We start from the raw sequence: 20,373 nt of genomic DNA, 5'->3' as shown, positions 1-20,373 counted from the left end.
TATCTATCTCTTCCTTCTTCCTGAAATGATTAGGAATAAAACTTCAGTTTTCAAGTGATTTTGAGACATTAACATACTGACACTTTCTTCTCTCTTTTATTTCATCCCTCTCTCCTGTTTGTGTATTTGTTTTGTACCTCTCTGTCTTTTTCTCTCCATCTCTACCACCCCTCTGTCTGTCTGTCTGTCTGTTTCTTTGTTTGTTTCTTGTTTGTCTGTCTGTGTGTATGGGTGGGCCTAGCTGAGAAAGCTGATCAGTGATTTCTCCATCTTCATGTCAATCATGACATTTGTGGGTCTGGATATGCTTGTAGGGCTGGACACACCCAAACTAATCGTACCCACAGAGTTTAAGGTATTTCTAACCATTAACCCAATGTGTGTGTGTGTGTGTGATTGACAGATGCATGCATTCTGTAATTCAATGTGTGTTTGATTGGAGATGTATGTGTATGAGTTGCATCTGTCTTTTTGTCGGATTTAGTGACGCATGTAGTTTTGATTTGACTGTGTAAACTGCATGATAGATGTGCTTGTGTGTGTGTTTAGCACCATACAGGGCTCACTTAAAAAAGAGAACTGGGTCTCAATGTGACTCAAATCAAATCACATATTATTTGTCACATGCTTCATAAACCACAGGTGTAGACTAACAGTGAAATGCTTACTTACAGGTCCTTTTCCAACAATGCAGAGTTAAAGATAAGAAATTAAAAATAAAAATAATAATAGTGACACGAGGAATACATAGTGAATAGCGAATAACAATAATAAGTAATAAATAACATGACTATACAGGGAGTACCAGTAACGAGCCGATGTGCAGGGGTACGAGGTAATTGAGGTACTGTATACAGCTGTAGGTAGGGGTAAAGTGACTAGGCAACAGGATAGATAATAGACTGAGCTGTAGCAGCAACGTATGTGGTGTGTGTGTGAGTGTGTGGCGTCAGTATGCATGTGTGCGCATGTTATGTGTGTGTGGGCATATGTAGTGTGTGTGTGTGAGTGTGTGTGTGTAAGTATGTGTGAATGTGTGGGTAGAGTCCAGTGTTTGTGCATAGAGTCAGTGCAAGAGAGTTAGTCAAAAAAAAAAAGGTCAATGTAGGTAGTCCGTGTTGCCATTTGATTAGCTATTTAGTAGCCTTGTTTAGCAGTCTTATGGCTTGGAGGTAGAAGCTGTTCAGGGTCCAGTTGGTTCCAGACTTGGTGCACTGGTACCGCTTGCCGTGCGGTAGTAGAGAGAACAGTCTATGGCTTGGGTGGCTGGAGTCTTTGAAAATGTTTTGGGCCTTCATCTGACACCACCTAATGTAGAGGTTTTGGATGGCAGGGAGCTCGGCCCTAGTGATGCAGCTGTAGAACTTTTTGAGGATCTGGGGGCCCATGACAAATCTTTTCAGCTTCCTGAGGGGGAAGAGGCGCTGTCGTGCCCTCTTCACAACTGTGTGGGTGTGTGTGGCCCATTTTAATTCCTTAGTGATGTGGACACCGAGGAACTTGATGCTCTCGACCGGCTCTACTACAGCCCCATCAATGTGAATGGGGGCGTACTCCACCCTCCATTTCCTGTAGTCCACGATCAGCTCCTTTGTCATGCTGACGTTGAGGAAGAGGTTGTTGTCCTGGGACCACACTGCCAGGTCTCTGACCTCCTCTATATAGGCTGCCTCATTGTCATCGGTGATCAGTCCTACCACCGTCGTGTTGTCAACAAACTTGATGACGGTACTGAAGTCATGCACAGCCACAGTCGTGGGTGAACAGGGAGTACAGGAGGGGACAAAGCACACACCCCTGAGGGTCCCCCGTGTTGGTGGTCAGCATGGTGGATGTTTTGGGGGATGGCCCGTCAGGAAGTCCAGGATCCAGTTGCAGAGGGCGTTGTTCAGTCCCAGGGTCCTGAGCTTAGTGATGAGCTTGGAGGGTGTATAAAGGTTAAATAAATACATATGTGTACCACCGTGTGTGTGTGTGGTCGTGTGTGTGTGTGTGTGTGGGGTGTGTGTTTGTGTGTGTGTGTGTGTGTTGTAGCCGACGCGTCCGGACCGTGGCTGGTTGGTGATGCCGTTTGGTAAGAACCCATGGTGGGTATATGTGGCCAGCGCCGTCCCTGCTCTTCTGGTCACCATCCTCATCTTCATGGACCAACAGATCAGCGCTGTCATCGTCAACCGCAAAGAGAACAAACTCAAGGTACAGTATGACCGCAATTAGAACACAACAGAACACAACTGCAAGCATAAACATACTTACTTACTTAGGCCTGTCACTCCCCAGGGAGCTTATGCCATCGACGACTCCTCTCCATCGCACTCTATTAATGGGGGTCATTAACATAATCGCAATAAAACACAACCATTCAACAACCATTCAATAACCATAAACACAACAGCAACACAGAAAACAAACTGAACGTTATCTCTCCCATTCTCACCTTTTCTCTCCCCCTCCAACAGAAAGGTTGTGGGTACCATCTCGACCTGTTCTGGGTGGGGATTCTGATGGCAGTGTGTTCCTTCCTGGGCCTGCCCTGGTACGTGGCTGCCACTGTCATCTCCATCGCCCACATCGACTCTCTGAAGATGGAGAGTGAGTCCAGCGCCCCAGGAGAGCAGCCCCAGTTCCTGGGAGTCAGGTAAGGAGGGGTTGGGGGGAGGGGTTAGGGGGTGTGTGTGTGTGTGTGTGTGTGTGTGTGTGTGTGTGTGTGTGTGTGTGTGTGTGTGAGTGAGTGTGTAACAAAAGACTGTTCTGCCGAGTTGTCAGAGGAAGGAATGAAAGGAAGGCTCCACACCACGCTCTCACTTATGTATATTATCTAGTTATTTTCTGATTATCTCATTTTGCTCTTTGTAGCTTTAGAAACTGTGTGTGTTTTTTACACCTGTTTGGTCCTCTACCTGTAGGCTTTACAGACACTTCCCACCCCTTGGCTGCAACCCTTCTAATTTAGTGTACCCTGCGCACACAACCCATTCCTTGTCTCTGGCAGTGTTTGGAACTGCTGATATGCGGTCAAGAACGCTGAGTTCATCTCAGCCTATTACTTTTTGGCCCTGACGGAGACATGGATCACCCCAGAGAACACTGTTACTCCAGCTGCTCTTTCTTAATCTGACTATGTTTTCTCTCATAGTCCGAGAGCATCTGGTCGTTGCGGTGGTGGCACGGGTCTAGTCATTTCTCCTAAGTGGAGATTTTCTGTTTTCTCCCTATCTCACCTGTCCATCTCCTCATTTGAATTCCATGCTGTCACTGTCACTTGTCCACTCAAGCTTAACATTGTTGTCATGTATTGCCCACCAGGTGCCCTTAGAGAGTTCCTCAATGAGCTTGGCACCTTGATAAGATCATTTCTTTCCAACTCTTTCTTACCTCTCCTTGCCTCTTTTGACCTCACCCTTTCCCAGTCCCTTCCCACTCACAAGGCAGGCTGTTCACCTACTAATCTCACTGCAACCCCCCTCCAGGTCTCTGATCACTACTTTGTTTCCTGTTTTTTCTGTCTCCCTCTCCTCCAACCCTAGCCACTCAGCCCCTACCCAGATGGTCATGCGCCGTCACAATCTTCGCTCTCTCTCTCCCACTACTCTCTTCTCTTCTATCCTATTAATTCAATAGACTTTATTGACATGGCAAGTAAAATTACTTACATTGTCAAAGTATACATATAACAAAAATGGTGGGACCAACAGCAATAATAATAGTAGTAGTGGAAATGGGATTACCATTAACAGCAACTACAACAACAATATTAATGAGAATAACAATACATTAAAGCAATAGTAGTCGACCAATCTCAACATGACTGAGAAGACACATTACATGCTATGAAAGCCAAAACAAAACAGGAAATATTATTGACATTACATTACACTTTTCACTGGCTGTCCATCAGGTTGTGGCAGGAGGACACATATTTGGCTGCCAAAATTGCACATTTTGGCTTTTCACCCAATAAATATTTGTTTTTTTCTTCCTCTTTTATAGTTTCAAATTCTTTGTACTGAATGATAATTTTGGGAAAGAAAGATTCTCTTAGGTCTGAGTATTTGTCACAGTGTAATAGGAAATGCAGCTCTGTCTCTACCTCTCCCCGGGGGCAGAGTGAGCACAGCCTGTCCTCTCTGGGCAGCCAGGTTTGCCTGTGACGACCGGTCTCTATAGCCAGACTGTGCTCACTGAGTCTGTACCTAGTCAGTGTTTTTCTCAGTTTTCTATCAGTCACAGTGGTCAGATAGTCTGCTACCATGTACTGTCTGTTTAGAGCCAAATAGCATTGAAGTTTACTTTGATTTTTTGTGGTGTCTTTCCAATAGGTGATATATTTTTCTTTTTGCTTTGTGATGATTTGGTTGGGCCAGATTTTCTGAGTGCTGTCCTGAGGCTCTATGAGGTTGGTTTTGGTTAGTGAACTGAGCCTCAGAACCAGCTGGCTGAGGGGACTCTTCTCTTGTTTCATCTCTTGACATAGTAGAGCTGTGTGATGGAATGTTTTGGGGTCACTTGTTTTTAGATAGTTGTAAAATTTGATGGCTCTTTTTTCTATTCGAATAAGGAGGGGGTATTGGCCCAATTCTGCTCTACATGCGTTATTTTGAGTTTTTCTTTGCACTTGCAATACAGTCTTGCAAAACTCTGCATGCAGTATTTCAATTGGATGTTTGTCCCATTTGGTAAATTCAGTATTAGAGAGCGGACCCCATACTTCGCTGCCATATAGAGCAATTGGTTCTATAACTGATTGGAAAATGTTTAGCCAGATTCTAATTGGAATTTCGATTTTAATATTCCTTTTAATGGCATAGAATGCTCTTCTTGCTTTGTCTCTCAGCTCATTCACAGCCATGTGAAAGCTACCTGTGTTGCTGATATTTAGTCCTAGATATGTGTAATTTTTGGTGTGTTCTAATAGAACTGTGTCCAAATATAATTTATATTTGTCATCCTGATTTCCGGACCTTTTTTGGAATATCATTATATTCATATCAATCTGTGCAGATGATCTAGATGCTGCTGTAACCCCTCCTTAGTGGGGGACAGTAGCACTAGGTCATCTGCGTACAGCAGACACTTGATTTCAGTGTTGTGTAGGGTGAGACCAGGTGCTGCCGATTCTTCTAATGTTTTTGCCAATTCGTTAATGTAGATGTTAAATAGTGTTGGACTTATTGGGCAGCCCTGTTTCACTCCACGTCCCTGAGAGAAGAAGTCTGTTTGCTTTTTTGTTTTTAGTGTACATTGATTTAATAACATCATATGTTTTCCCTCCAATACCACTTTCTATTAGTTTGTAAAAAAGACCTTTGTGCCAAATTGAATCAAATGCTTTCTTGAAGTCTACAAAACACGAGTAGATTTTGCCTTTGTTTTGATTCACTTGTTTGTCAATTAGAGTCTGGAGGGTGTAAATGTGGTCTGTTGTACGATAATTTTTTACAAATCCAATCTGGCTTCTGCTTAGGACGTTGTGTTCATCAAGGAAATTATGTAGTCTGCTGTTTATGATACTGCAGAGAATTTTCCCCCAAGTTGCTGTTAACGCAAATTCCTCTGTAATTATTTGGGTCAAATTTGTCTCCATTTTTATAAATTGGTGTGATCAATCCTTGGTTCCAAATATCGGGGAAAATACCTGCAGTTAGGATAATGTTGAAGAGTTTGAGTATAGCCAATTTGAATTTGTGGTCTGTATATTTGATCATTTCATTTAAAATACCATCAGCACCACAGGCCTTTTTGGGTTGGAGAGTGCAAAATTTTTCCAATAATTCTTGTTCTGTAATTGGGGTATCCACAGGATTCTGATAGTCTTTGATTGCTGATTCAAGGATTTGTAATTTTTCTTGTATATCTTGTTGTTCTGGGCTCTTTGTTATATTGCTGTAGAGGTTTGCAAAGTGATTTCTCCACATATCCCCATTTTGGATAGCCAATTCCCCATGATTGGTTAGTAAGTTGACGCCCTCTTGTTTCTCGCTTCCGCATTGTCTCCGTGCTGCTGTGCTGTTTGCTGCTACTTGGCTACCTGCCAAACTATTCACGTTTTACTTTTAATAAACGTTTAATCAATCTCTGTGTTCAACAAATTTACCAACTTTTTAGTTTTGTCCTCACTCATCTTTTTTCGTTAAACTTTTTCACCCCGGACGTTTTATCCCGAGACAGAAGAGTCATTTTCCTGTGCGTTTTTTCCTGCCAACTTTACTTTATTTTTCCTTTTTTCCATCGCAACTTTTTTCCATCATTCAACTTTTTCACTCCGGACGCTTTATCTGGACATGGTTCGTCAACATCTTCAACAGCCGAAGCTAAGTAGTAACATTAACATGATGTCTTCTAATTGCAGTCGCTGTACTCATAATATACAGGAGAACGATCGCCTTACGGCGAGAATAGCTGTGCTACAAGCCCAGCTTCAGACGCAATCGTTAGGCAAGGGTAATTTCAGTGTAGGAAAGGAAGAAACAGCGTCTGTGCCACCAGTAAGTACAGATAGTAACGTTAGTATAAATCCCCCCGCACAGTCCCCGCAGCCGGACAACTTTCTCATGGCTTCTGGAGGGAAATACTGTTGGAATGATCAACCGGTGTCGCTCATTCAGCCGACAGAAACTTTCAACCGGTTTTCCCCATTATGTAGCGAGTCGGAGTCTGAGTCTGAGTCTTCTCTTGTCTCTACTCCTCCCGTTACGGGGTCTGAGACGCCGAAGGCTCCCACCATTAGCTCTGACAAATTGAAAACCCTAGTCATTGGCGACTCCATTACCCGCAGTATTAGACTTAAAACGAATCACCCAGCGATCATACACTGTTTACCAGGGGGCAGGGCTACCGACGTTAAGGCTAATCTAAAGATGGTGCTGGCTAAAGCTAAAACTGGCGAGTGTAGAGAGTATAGAGATATTGTTATCCACGTCGGCACCAACGATGTTAGGATGAAACAGTCAGAGGTCACCAAGTGCAACATAGCTTCAGCGTGTAAATTAGCTAGAAAGATGTGTCGGCATCGAGTAATTGTCTCTGGCCCCCTCCCAGTTAGGGGGAGTGATGAGCTCTACAGCAGAGTCTCAGCACTCAATCGCTGGTTGAAAACTGTTTTCTGCCCCTCCCAAAAGATAGAATTTGTAGATAATTGGCCCTCTTTCTGGGACTCACCCACAAACAGGACCAAGCCTGACCTGCTGATGAGGGACGGACTCCATCCTAGCTGGAGGGGGTGCTCTCATCTTATCTACCAACATAGATAGGGCTCTAACTCCTCTAGCCCCACAGTGAAATAGGGTGCAGGCCAGGCAGCAGGCTGTTAGCCAACCTGCCAGCTTAGTGGAGTCTGCCAATAGCACAGTCAGTGTAGTCAGCTCAGCCATACCCATTGAGACTGTGTCTGTGCCTCGACCTAGGTTGGGCAAAACTAAACATGGCGGTGTTCACCTTAGCAATCTTATTAGGATAAAGACCTCCTCCATTCCTGCCATTATTGAAAGAGATCGTGATACCTCACATCTCAAAATAGGGTTACTTAATGTTAGATCCCTCACTTCAAAGGCAGTCATAGTCAATGAACTAATCACTGATCATAATCTTGATGTGATTGGCCTGACTGAAACATGGCTTAAGCCTGATGAATTTGCTGTGTTAAATGAGGCCTCACCTCCTGGTTACACTAGTGACCATATTCCCCGTGCATCCCGCAAAGGCGGAGGTATTGCTAACATTTACGATAGCAAATTTCAATTTACAAAAAAAAAATGGCGTTTTCGTCTTTTGAGCTTCTAGTCATGAAATCTATGCAGCCTACTCAATCACTTTTTATAGCTACTGTTTACAGGCCTCCTGGGCCATATACAGCGTTCCTCTCTGAGTTTCCTGAATTCCTATCAGACCTTGTAGTCATAGCAGATCATATTCTAATTTTTGGTGATTTTAATATTCACATGGAGAAGTCCACAGACCCACTCCAAAAGTCTTTCGGAGCCATCATCGACTCAGTGGGTTTTGTCCAACATGTCTCTGGACCTACTCACTGCCACAGTCATACTCTGGACCTAGTTTTGTCCCATGGAATAAATGTTGTAGATCTTAATGTTTTTCCACAAAATCCTGGACTATCGGACCACCATTTTATTACGTTTGCAATCGCAACAAATAATCTGCTCAGACCCCAACCAAGGAGCATCAAAAGTCGTGCTATAAATTCTCAGACAACACAAAAATTCCTTGATGCCCTTCCAGACTCCTTCTGCCTACCCAAGGACGTCAGAGGACAAAAATCAGTTAACCACTTAACTGAGGAACTCAATTTAACCTTGCGCAATACCCTAGATGCAGTTGCACCCCTAAAAACGAAAAACATTTGTCATAAGAAACTAGCTCCCTGGTATACAGAAAATACCCGAGCTTTGAAGCAAGCTTCCAGGAAATTGGAACGGAAATGGCGCCACACCAAACTGGAAGTCTTCCGACTAGCTTGGAAAGACATTACCGTGCAGTACCGAAGAGCCCTCACTGCTGCTCGATCATCCTACTTTTCCAACTTAATCGAGGAAAATAAGAACAATCCAAAATTTCTTTTTGATACTGTTGCAAAGCTAACTAAAAAGCAGCATTCCCCAAGAGAGGATGGCTTTCACTTCAGCAGTAATAAATTCATGAACTTCTTTGAGGAAAAGATCATGACCATTAGAAAGCAAATTACGGACTCCTCTTTGAATCTGCGTATTCCTCCAGGGCTTAGCTGTCCTGGATCTGCACAGACTCTGCGAGGGCCTGGGATCGGGAGAGACACTTAAGTGTTTTAGTACTATATCTCTTGACACAATGATGAAAATAATCATGGCCTCTAAACCTTCAAGCTGCATACTGGATCCTATTCCTACTAAACTGCTGAAGGAGCTGCTTCCTGTGCTTGGCCCTCCTATGTTGAACATAATAAACAGCTCTCTATCCACCGGATGTGTACCAAACTCACTAAAAGTGGCAGTGATAAAGCCTCTCTTGAAAAAGCCAAACCTTGACCCGGAAAATATAAAAAACTATCGGCCTATATCGAATCTTCCATTCCTCTCAAAAATTTTAGAAAAAGCTGTTGCGCAGCAACTCACTGCCTTTCTGAAGACAAACAATGTATACGAAATGCTTCAGTCTGGTTTTAGACCCCATCATAGCACTGAGACTGCACTTGTGAAGGTGGTAAATGACCTTTTAATGGCGTCAGACCGAGGCTCTACATCTGTCCTCGTGCTACTAGACCTTAGTGCTGCCTTTGACACTATCGATCACCACATTCTTTTGGAGAGACTGGAAACCCAAATTGGTCTACACGGACAAGTTCTGGCCTGGTTTAGATCTTACCTGTCGGAAAGATATCAGTTTGTCTCTGTGAATGGTCTGTCCTCCGACAAATCAACTGTACATTTCGGTGTTCCTCAAGGTTCCGTTTTAGGACCACTATTGTTTTCACTATATATTTTACCTCTTGGGGATGTTATTCGAAAACATAATGTTAACTTTCACTGCTATGCGGATGACACACAGCTGTACATTTCAATGAAACATGGTGAAGCCCCAAAATTGCCCTCGCTAGAAGCCTGTGTTTCAGACATAAGGAAGTGGATGGCTGAAAACTTTCTACTTTTAAACTCGGACAAAACAGAGATGCTTGTTCTAGGTCCCAAGAAACAAAGAGATCTTCTGTTAAATCTGACAATTCATCTTGATGGTTGTAAAGTCGTCTCAAATAAAACTGTGAAGGACCTCGGCGTTACTCTTGACCCTGATCTCTCTTTTGACGAACATATCAAGACTGTTTCAAGGACAGCTTTTTTCCATCTACGTAACATTGCAAAAATCAGAAATTTTCTGTCCAAAAATGATGCAGAAAAATTAATCCATGCATTTGTTACTTCTAGGTTAGACTACTGCAATGCTCTACTTTCCGGCTACCGGATAAAGCACTAAATAAACTTCAGTTAGTGCTAAATACGGCTGCTAGAATCCTGACTAGAACCAAGAAATTTGATCATATTACTCCAGTGCTAGCTTCCCTACACTGGCTTCCTGTTAAGGCAAGGGCTGATTTCAAGGTTTTACTGTTAACCTATAAAGCGTTACATGGGCTTGCTCCTACCTATCTTTCCGAGTTGGTCCTGCCGTACATACCAATACGTACGCTACGGTCACAAGACGCAGGCCTCCTAATTGTCCCTAGAATTTCTAAGCAAACAGCGGGAGGCAGGGCTTTCTCCTATAGATCTCCATTTTTATGGAACAGTTTGCCTACCCATGTGAGAGACGCAGACTCGGTCTCAACCTTTAAGTCTTTACTGAAGACTTATCTCTTCAGTAGGTCATATGATTGAGTGTAGTCTGGCCCAGGAGTGTGAAGGTGAACGGAAAGGCTCTGGAGCAACGAACAGCCCTTGCTGTCTCTGCCAGGCCGGTTCCCCTCTCTCCACTGGGGTTCTCTGCCTCTAACCCTGTTACAGGGGGCTGAGTCACTGGCTTGCTGGTGCTCTTTCATGCCGTCCCTAGGAGGGGTGCGTCACTTGAGTGGGTTGAGTTACTGACGTGATCTTCCTGTCTGGGTTGGCGCCCCCCTTGGTTTGTGCTGTGGTGGAGACCTCTGTGGGCTATACTCGGCCTTGTCTCAGGATTGTAAGTTGGTGGTTGAGGATATCCCTCTGGTGGTGCGGGGGCTGTGCTTTGGCAGAGTGGGTGGGGTTATATCCTTCCTGTTTGGCCCTGTCCGGGGTTTCTTCGGATGGGGCCACAGTGTCTCCGGACCGCTCCTGTCTCAGCCTCCAGTATTTATGCTGCAGTAGTTTATGTGTCGGGGGGCTGGGGTTAGTTGGTTATACCTGGAGTACTTCTCCTGTCTTATCCAGTGTCCTGTGTGAATTTAAGTATGCTCTCTCTAATTCTCTCGTTCTCTCTTTCTCTCTGAGAACCTGAGCCCTAGGACCATACGTCAGGACTACCGGGCATGCTGACACCTTGCTGTCCCCAGTCCGCCTGGCCTTGCTGCTATTCCAGTTTCAACTGTTCTGCCTGCGGTTACGAAACCCCTACCTGTCCCAGACCTGCTGTTTTCAACTCTTAATGATCGGCTATGAAAAGCCAACTGAGAGACCTGAGCCCTAGGACCATACGTCGGGACTACCGGCCGTGGTGACTCCTTGCTGTCCCCAGTCCGCCTGGCCTTGCTGCTATTCCAGTTTCAACTGTTCTGCCTGCGGTTATGGAACCCCTACCTGTCCCAGACCTGCTGTTTTCAACTCTTAATGATCGGCTATGAAAAGCCAACTGAGATTTATTCCTGATTATTATTTGACCATGCTTGTCACTTATGAACATTTTTGAACATCTTGGCATGGTTCTGTTATAATCTCCACCCGGCACAGCCAGAAGAGGACTGGCCACCCCTCATAGCCTGGTTCCTCTCTAGGTTTCTTCCTAGGTTTTGGCCTTTCTAGGGAGTTTTTCCTAGCCACCGTGCTTCTACACCTGCATTACTAGCTGTTTTGGGGTTTTAGGCTGGGTTTCTGTAAAGCACTTCGAGATATTAGCTGATGTAAGAAGGGCTATATAAAATAAAATTGATTGATTGATTGATGATGAGGTTTGTTTAATTTATTCCAATTCTCCCAGAAGTGGTTTGATTCTATGGATTCCTCAATCACATCCAGCTGATTTCTAATGTGCTGTTCCTTTTTTGTTCTTAGGGTGTGTTTGTATTGCTTCAGTGTTTCCCCATATTGAAGACATATATTTTTGTTGTCTGGGTCTCTGTGTTTATGATTAGATATATTTCTCAATGACTTTCTTAGATTTTTGCAATCATTATCAAGCCATTTTTCATGATCTATTATTTTTGGTTTGCTCTTATGTTTCTTAAGATTAGCCAAGGGCTAATTTGTCAAATATAAAGTTTATGTTCCAAACGGCCAAATGTATACCTTCATTGGTGTAGGAGAATGTTAATGCTAAAAAGTTGTCCAGGAGAGATTGTATTTTTTGGCTACTAATTGCTTTTTGGTAGATTTCTGTACTGTTTGCACTCCATCTATAGGTCTGTTTAGTACCATGTAATTTATTGGGCCGTGATGCTTCATGGTTGGGTTCTGCTCTTTTCAGATACACTGTGATTTTACTGTGGTCAGAGAGAGGTGTTAGTGAGCTGACTGTGAAGGCTCTGAGAAACTCTGGGTTAAGGTCTGTGATGAAGTAGTCTACAGTACTGCTGCCAAGGGATGAGCTGTAGGTGTACCTACCAAAAGTGTCCCCTCTTAACCTACCATTGACTATGTACAGACCCAGTGTTCGACAGAGCTTCAGGAGCTGTACTCCATTTTAGTTTTTCACTTTGTCATAGTTGTTTCTAGGGGGGTATGTGGGGAGGGAAAGGTTGTTGCTTCCCGGTAGGTGTTTGTCCCCATGACTGTTAATAGTGTCTAGTTCTTCTGCTATTCTAGCATTCAGGTCTCCACAGACCAGCACATTGCCTTGGGCCTGAAAGTGACTAATCTCCCCCTCTAGAATGGAGAAACTCTCTTCATTGAAGTAGGGTGACTCTGAGGGGGGAATGTATGTGGCACAGAGGAAGATGTTGTTATCTGTTAAGATAGCCTCCTTGTTGATTTTTAGCCAGATAAAGAATTCTCCTGTTTTGATCAATTCGATTTAATTAGTTAGTTCAGATTTATACCATATTAGCATTCCCCCTGAGTCTCTGCCCTGTGTGATTCCTTTTAATTTGGTGGATGGTACGATTATCTCCATATAACCTAGTGGACAGCCAGTGGAAACATCACCTCTGCACCATGTTTCCTGTAGTACTACAATATCATCAATTTCTTTAAGGAAGTCTGGGTTTCTGCTCTTTAGCCCAAAAGCAGAGGACTTCAAGCCTTGTAAATTCCAACATGCAACGTAAAAAGACTTCATAACTGTTTTTTCTTTACATTCAAAATGAGATAAACACTCACAATCCAACAAGAACTATTAAAATAGGATTTTTCAATTAAGGTAAACTCTTATTATGCAAATGTGATTTGTTTATCATTTAAGATAGTATTTGTGTCATGCCACTTGGGTGGATGTAGTGTGAGGATGGTGGAGTTATTGTGCTCATCTTACCATGACCCTCGGCCTATCACATGTGAGCATAGTAGATTCAGCATTTGTTTGATGTCACTCATTTCGTTGGTGGGAGCTGGACCAGTTGCTCCTCTCACAGCTTGTGCATAGCTCTGTCTGCCGGGCTGTGGCTCCTCCAGGTGTGGGTCTGTGGTGGGGGGAGGGGGTGTTAGGCCTCGTCTGGGTGGGTCTGAAGCTGGGCTGGGGTGGTCTGTGCTGCGCTGGATGTGGTGGGCATTGAGGTTGGTGGTGCTGTGGCCGTGGCTGGGGGGTCCAGGGTACTGGTCCGGGGTGTTGTCTCTGTGATCTCGGGGGGGTGGAGATTGCTCCGCTGTTCCTGGGTGGAGAGGTTGGGATGCGGTTTAAAGCGACGTCCTTGAGAGTCTTAGCAAGGATGGGGACTGTCTCCCTGTACAGGTGAACATGGTCATAGAGACAGTCCAGATCGAGGGTGGGATGGTGGGCCAGGTGTACATTGGGTCGCAGGGCACAGTCCCGGGAGAGGCTGGCGTTTATTCTTTGGATTGTGGCAGGGTGGAAGTCCTTCCTCTGTAGAAGGGTTGACACCACGATCCTTGAGTTGGGGAAGATTGCGGAGGCCTTCTCAATCACTCCCCGTAGTGAAGTCACCACCCTCTCCTGCTGAGCACGCAGGTCGTTGCTTCCGGTGTGTATGATTATGTGGCTTGGCGACCCAAGCTGGGCCTTATCAAGCAGCGCCATGGCACTCTGCGTTGTTGGGCACCACACCTTTCTCGTTTTGTGTCTAGGGAAAAGTTTCTTCTCCTGAACAAACTTCCCATTTGAGTCCATCAACAGGACAATCTCAGCCAGTGTTTCTTCTGGACTGGAGGGGGTAGAGTTGGGGTCTCCCTTCTGGTAAATCCTTCTCCCTCCTGTCTCCTGACTCTGCCTCTTCGACCCTACGCTCCTCCCTTTCCGCATCCTATGACTTGCACTGTCCTATTTCCTCCCGGCCGGCTTGGCCCTCCCCTCATGCTCGTTGGCTGAGTAACTCATTTCGAGCTTACAGAAGAGGGCTGCGGGCAGCTTAGCGAAAATGGAAGAAAACTAAACTTCCGGAGGACCTGTCATCCTTTCACAATGCCAAGTGTCAGCTGGAGTGGTGTAAAGCTCGCCACCATTGGACTCTGGAGCAGTGGAATGCGTTCTCTGGAGTGATGAATTACGCTTCACCATCTGGCAGTCCGACTGACAAATCTGGGTTTGGCAGATGCCAGTAGAACGCTACCTGCCCCAATGCATAGTACCACATAGTTTCCACTGCTCCAGAGTCCAGTGGCGGCGAGCTTTACACCACTCCAGCCAACGCTTGGCATTGCGCATGGTGATCTTTGGCTTGTGTGCGGCTACTCGGCCATGGAAACCCATTTCATGAAGCTCCCGATGAACAGTACTTGTGCTGACGTTGCTTCCAGAGGCAGTTTGGAACTCGGTAGTGAGTGTTGCAACCGAGGACAGATTACTTTTACACGCTACACGCTTCAGCACTCGGTGGTCCCGTTCTGTGAGCTTATGTGTCCTACCACTTCGTGGCTGAGCCGTTGTTGCTCCTAGACATTTCCACTTCAAAATAACAGCACTTACAGTAGCAGGGCATACATTTGACGAACTGACTTGCTTGAAAGGTGGCATCCTATGACGGTGCCACGTTGAAAGTCACTGAGCTCTTCTATGACGATGCCACATCACTGAGCTCTTCAGTCAGGCCATTCTACTGCCAATGTTTGTCTATGGAGATTGCATGGCTGTGTGCTCGATTTTATATACCTGTCAGCAACAGTTGTGGCTGAAATAGCCAAATCCACTAATTTGAAGGGCTGTCCACATACTTTGGTATATATAGTGTATCTTAAGATGAATGCACTAACTGTAACTCGCTCTGGATAAGAGCGTCTGCTAAATGACTAAAATGTAAAATCTAAATGTGTGTGTGTCTGTGTGTGAGATTGTGAGATTGTGTTATAAAGAAAACAGAGGTTGACAGTGATGTCATTTCTAACTGTGTGTGTTGTGTGTGTGTGTGTGGTACAGGGAACAGAGGTTGACGGGTATTCTGGTGTTTGTCCTAAATGGAGTCTCCATCTTCCTGGCTCCTGTCCTTCAGGTGAGTCAGTGAGAGAATGGGCCTCCTCGTCACATGCAGTGGGTGGTGTTGTGGAAGATTGTGTTAACCAGTACATTGTGTTCCCCCAGTACATCCCCATGCCTGTTCTCTACGGTGTCTTCCTTTACATGGGAGTGGCCTCACTCGCTGGAATACAGGTACATTTCACGTGTGTGTGTGTGTGTACACATCTACAGTGTGTGTGTGTGTGTGTTTACTCACCCTCCTCCTCTTTCCCTCCTAGTTCTGGGAACGTATAAAGCTGTACCTGATGCCAGCCAAGCACCAGCCAGACTTCTCCTTCCTGCGTCATGTTCCTCTGAGGAGGGTTCACCTGTTCACCCTGGTCCAGATCATCTGTCTGACTGTCCTCTGGATCCTCAAGTCTACTGTCGCCGCCATCATCTTCCCTGTCATGGTGAGAGCTGTGTGTGTTTGTGTGTGTGTGTGTGTGTGTGTGTGTGTGTGTGTGTGTGTGTGTGTGTGTGTGTGTGTGTGTGTGTGTGTGTGTGTTTGCATCGATTGATGGGGATAACCTCTGTGTGTAGATCCTGGGTCTGATGGTGGTGCGTAAGATGATGGACCTGATGTTCTCTCAACACGACCTGGCCTGGCTGGACGACATCCTGCCGGAGAAAGACAAGAAGAAGGAGAAAGGGGGGAAGAAAAAGAAAGACAACAAAAAGACCAAAGCAGCAGAGCCAGAGAGCGACGAGGAGGTAAGAGACGAGGATTAGCAGAAACACACACACAGTGCCAGGCTGACAGTGGCAGAAGGATGTAATGTGAGTGTGTTGTGGTGTGCAGGACTGGCTCCATCTGTTGTGTTGAGTGTGTTATCTCTGACTAATATGTTTCTCCTTTCTCCTTTCTCTGTCCCACAGTGTTGCTGAAAAGGCACTGTAAAACACTTACTACTGTCTGTCTATCTGTCTCAAAGTCTGTCTGTCTCGCTGTCTGTCTGTCTGCCTGTCTCGATGTCTGTCTGTCTCGATGTCTGTCTGTCTCGTTGTCTATCTGTCTGTCTTGATGTCTTTCTCCTTCCAACTTTCACCTGCATGATTCAAACCTCTCTGTGTTTAATTGCACCATTTACTGTTTACGCTGTATCCTGTGCATATGATGAATAAACTTTGATTAGATTTTATGATTGGGACGTTTTGCTTAGATTTAAGCATGCAGAGTGTGTGAGAGTGTGCGTTCATGTCCACGTATATTTGGGGCATCATCCCTCACACCTCTGTTGAGCCACTCCCCTGACGGTTCCTCCTGCATGCTGATTGGTTCCCCCCGGTTCCCCCCTCTGTCACTCAGCCCAAGACTCCCCTCCCTCCTCCAGTGAAGATACCCATGGACACCATAGACCTGCCTACAGACCCTGACCCCTTTGTAACCCCACCCACCCAGCCCCCCATCTCTGACTGTGAGTAAACCTCTCTTTTGAGATTGACCAAAGGAGTGAGGACTGTTGTGTGTATTACTGTGATATCATTGTTGTGCGACAGATGGAGAAGCTAGATGTATGTTATAATGTTGTGAGACACTGAAGGTTTGATTCTTTTTTTGTCTTCCTTCTCTCCTACCTCACCGATTCTTCACTCTGCCATTCAACCCCTCCTATCTCTGTGTGTGTGTGTCTGTGCATATGTGTGTGTGTGTGTGTGTGTACAGGAGAAGAACGTTTACTCTAGTGTGAATCCTGATGACAGTGAGCTGGACCGCAGGTACTGTGTGCTCAAACTGCACGTCCCCTACAGTGACCTGATACAACCCCCCGTCACACACACCGACTGGGGAGTACACTGCCAGCAGGACCACGACTACGACTACTGACACACACACACACACACACACACACACACACACACACTTACTATGCCTTCTGTACAATTACTGACACATGCTATGAACTATTTAGCAAAGTTCCATTTACTATTAGCATTCTTTAGCACTGTTGTCACCTAAAACACTTTATACACATTGAATTTCATATAAATATATACAAATATTCTATAAATTGTAGATATGATGTGATATTTAACATGTAACCATATGTCTATTAGATTGTTGGATAGTAGTTAGTCGGCCTGCCGTTGTATTATAAGTGTGTTATGCAACTCTTAAACATTGTACAAATCACTGTAGTGGCTGGTAGACATATCCAGACACATGGATCTGAAGCTGTTGGAGCATAGATCGCAGTGTGTGAACTGAGTCTTCTTTTCGCTCAACATATTCTCTGAGCTCCAGCACCTGCTCAAAGTCACTGGATGTTGTGTGTGTAATGTTTTTCTCTGTAGATGTGGTTGTGAGGGCGGACTGACAGTGGTTCAAATACCACAGCCCATGCACCTGAAAGCAATGCAGAAGTAGTTTTTGTGTGTTTGTTTGTTTTGATGATGTCTTCCATGTGTTATTTATTTACTGTGTGTTGTGTGATTTGTGGCAGCAACCTCTGTTGTACTAATGTAAAGACTACTCTGAAGGCACAGTTTGCGAAGGAAGAGTTGTAATGTTATAGTAATGCAATATTATGATTATTTTTTTAAATTTATTTTACCCCCTTTTTCTCCCCAATTTCGTGATATCCAATTGCGATCCAATTACGATCTTGTCTCATCGCTGCAACTCCCCAACGGGCTCGGGAGAGGGGAAGGTCGAGTCATGCGTCCTCCGAAACATGACCCGCCAAACCGTGCTTCTTAACACCCGCCCACTTAACCCGGAAGCCAGCTGCACCAATGTGTCGGAGGAAGCACAGTTCAACTGACGACCGAAGTCAGCCTGCAGGCACCCGGCCCGCCACAAGGAGTCGCTAGAGCGCAATGAGCCAAGTAAAGCCCCCCGGGCCAAACCCTCCCCTAACCCGGACAACGCTGGGCCAATTGTGCGCCGCCCTATGGGACTCAGCCTGGGCACAGCCTGGGATCGAACCCGGGTCTGTAGTGACGCCTCAAGCACTGCGATGCAGTGCCTTAGACTGCTGCGCCACTCGGGAGGCAGTAATACAATAATATAATACAATGTTATTCTGACATCTGAGGGACGGTGGTTGTCAGGGGTTCATTGGAGACACTATTCAGACCTGATAATTTACTAATTTAATATTTTGGAATTATAAGACTTCTCTGATCTACAATGGGTCAGTCATCCTCTCCCTTGTCAGTCCCAGCTGGTTTTGTCAGCCACTGCTCTCTCAACACAAGTGAATGCTGGACCCATGTGTTTGTCTGGGACAGTCAACCCCTGAGAAATACGGAAATAGGTATTTGGTTACCGGTACATGTAGGTCATGAACCTGCTGCAGTACAGTAGGTCTAGTCTGTTAACAAATCATGGGACTTTTCATTGTTTCTTTTGTTAAATACAGAACAAAATTTCCTACCCCCACAGAGAGTTCTTCGTCCTCCAGATAACATTGTGATGTATCTTCTAATACTCTCTGTTTTGAGCTTATGTCTGTCTGGGAGACCTGTCTCACGCAGTTTCACCTCACCCCACAACCCAATCCGTTTACTTTTTGTCACCGTTCAAACTCACATCCTCCTACAAACATTTCTAACTACCCCATTGCCTTTTTCTTCTCCCGTTCTCTGTATGTGTCTGTATGTACGCACGTGTTCTCTCTGTGTGTGTCTGTATGTACGCACGTGTTCTCTCTGTGTGTGTCTGTATGCACGCACGTGTTCTCTCTGTGTGTGTCTGTATGCACGCACGTGTTCTCTCTGTGTGTCTGTATGTACGCACATGTTCTCTCTGTGTGTGTCTGTATGCACGCACGTGTTCTCTCTGTGTGTCTGTATGTACGCACATGTTCTCTCTGTGTGTGTCTGTATGCACGCACGTGTTCGTGCATATGTGTGTGTTTTCCAGTTTGTAGTAATGTGTGCTCTTGCTCTTGTCAGTCAACACATTCTTGTCTGCATTGCTGTTCAGGGAGTATGGTTGAGAAGTGTGAAACTATGTCTGTGCTAGTGAGAGTGCATGTGTGTGTATGTAACCTGGGCTGTTGCACCTGACTGTTCCTCCCTCCCTCAGAATCACTCTGCACCTGAAGATCTGCCCCCCCTCACCTGCCCACTCCCAGGTGAGCCTTATCCCCGGATCATCATCACGCCCTCCAGTTTCCCCGTTTGCCATCCAGGTGGAGTCTGAATACAAGGAGACTGACCTCTACCCACGGGGTCACAACCTTTACCCCAGCATTAACCCCTGCCCTCTGAATGGCCGCTACCTTACCTCTAAGACTCAACGAGACCAGTACCAATACAAACACCCACACTCTCATCCCTATGATGTAGGCAGTGAAACCTTGCTGTAGGTTGACAGCACATAGACACACAGACACATATAACCAGTTGTGCAATCCTCAAAACTATACAAGATTATAGTTTATCTCCAGTTAAATTAATAAGAATTGGCATTTAACCTGAGGTACCTGTTAGTTATTATAAGAAGTATTATACAAAGTATAACTTTTATATATTCAGTACCCCCCATTACACCAATTTAGTACAAAAAAAGAAACTACAACAAATATATTAATTACCTGACTGCAAATTGATCTGTACAATTATTAAAAATGAAGAAAAAATATAGAAACGTGAGCGTTGTGATAATAATGGTTTTAAAATGACTGATGCATTTATTAGGTATTTGGTTTTCAGTGCATTCACCTTTATGATTATATGTGTATAAATGACTGTTGGAGAAAGTGAGATATTAATATCAGAGTATATTTACTTTGGATTGTACAGATTTACAAATGCATGTTAATAAAATAGTATTCAAAAACCTTGTTGTCTGAAGTTTGTGTGAAAGCTTTTATCCTGGAGCATTTATCTTTTAACATGTAAACAACCTAACTTCATGTTTTTCAGGAAAAAATAACAACCTTTTAACTAGCTGATAAAGAACTGTGTGAGTAAGATATGACTAAAATGTCACACCCTCAGTTAAACTAATAATGTATGACTATTAGTAGACTAGAGCTTAGAGAGTTAATCATATGTGTTTATATAAGATGCATATTTGCCCAGCAACAGAGTATTTGTGTCTTGTAATTAGGCAAGCAGAAGTGCAAAACGTTGAAACCAATAACAGGAGAA

The 20,373-nt window shown here is 44.7% G+C and overlaps 1 protein-coding gene across 8 annotated transcripts in view; it reads left to right on the top strand.

The window, feature by feature from the left end:
* LOC121582689 (electrogenic sodium bicarbonate cotransporter 4-like) overlaps positions 1 to 20,108 on the top strand; it is a 55,728-nt gene extending 35,620 nt beyond the window's left edge. For 2 of the 8 annotated variants that reach the window (XM_041898682.2, XM_041898685.2), the window contains 9 exons: positions 242 to 355; positions 2,035 to 2,196; positions 2,460 to 2,638; positions 15,193 to 15,265; positions 15,355 to 15,423; positions 15,510 to 15,683; positions 15,814 to 15,984; positions 16,937 to 16,989; positions 19,304 to 20,107. In XM_041898682.2, the coding sequence (XP_041754616.1) occupies positions 242 to 355; positions 2,035 to 2,196; positions 2,460 to 2,638; positions 15,193 to 15,265; positions 15,355 to 15,423; positions 15,510 to 15,683; positions 15,814 to 15,984; positions 16,937 to 16,989; positions 19,304 to 19,586 (1,278 nt within the window). In that variant the 3' untranslated portion in view covers positions 19,587 to 20,107. Of the gene's footprint in view, positions 1 to 241; positions 356 to 2,034; positions 2,197 to 2,459; positions 2,639 to 15,192; positions 15,266 to 15,354; positions 15,424 to 15,509; positions 15,684 to 15,813; positions 15,985 to 16,149; positions 16,163 to 16,579; positions 16,689 to 16,936; positions 17,860 to 19,303 lie in introns of those variants that run through there. The other 6 variants (XR_006003390.2, XR_006003391.2, XM_041898687.2 and 3 more) reach the window with 6 other exon arrangements.
* The last annotated feature ends 265 nt before the right edge of the window (positions 20,109 to 20,373 follow it).

This window comes from Coregonus clupeaformis, chromosome 15 (assembly GCF_020615455.1).
Source record: "Coregonus clupeaformis isolate EN_2021a chromosome 15, ASM2061545v1, whole genome shotgun sequence".
NCBI lineage: Eukaryota > Metazoa > Chordata > Actinopteri > Salmoniformes > Salmonidae > Coregonus > Coregonus clupeaformis.
The sequence above is the reverse complement of the archived record's forward strand: the minus strand, read 5'-3'. Positions and strand labels throughout refer to the sequence as shown.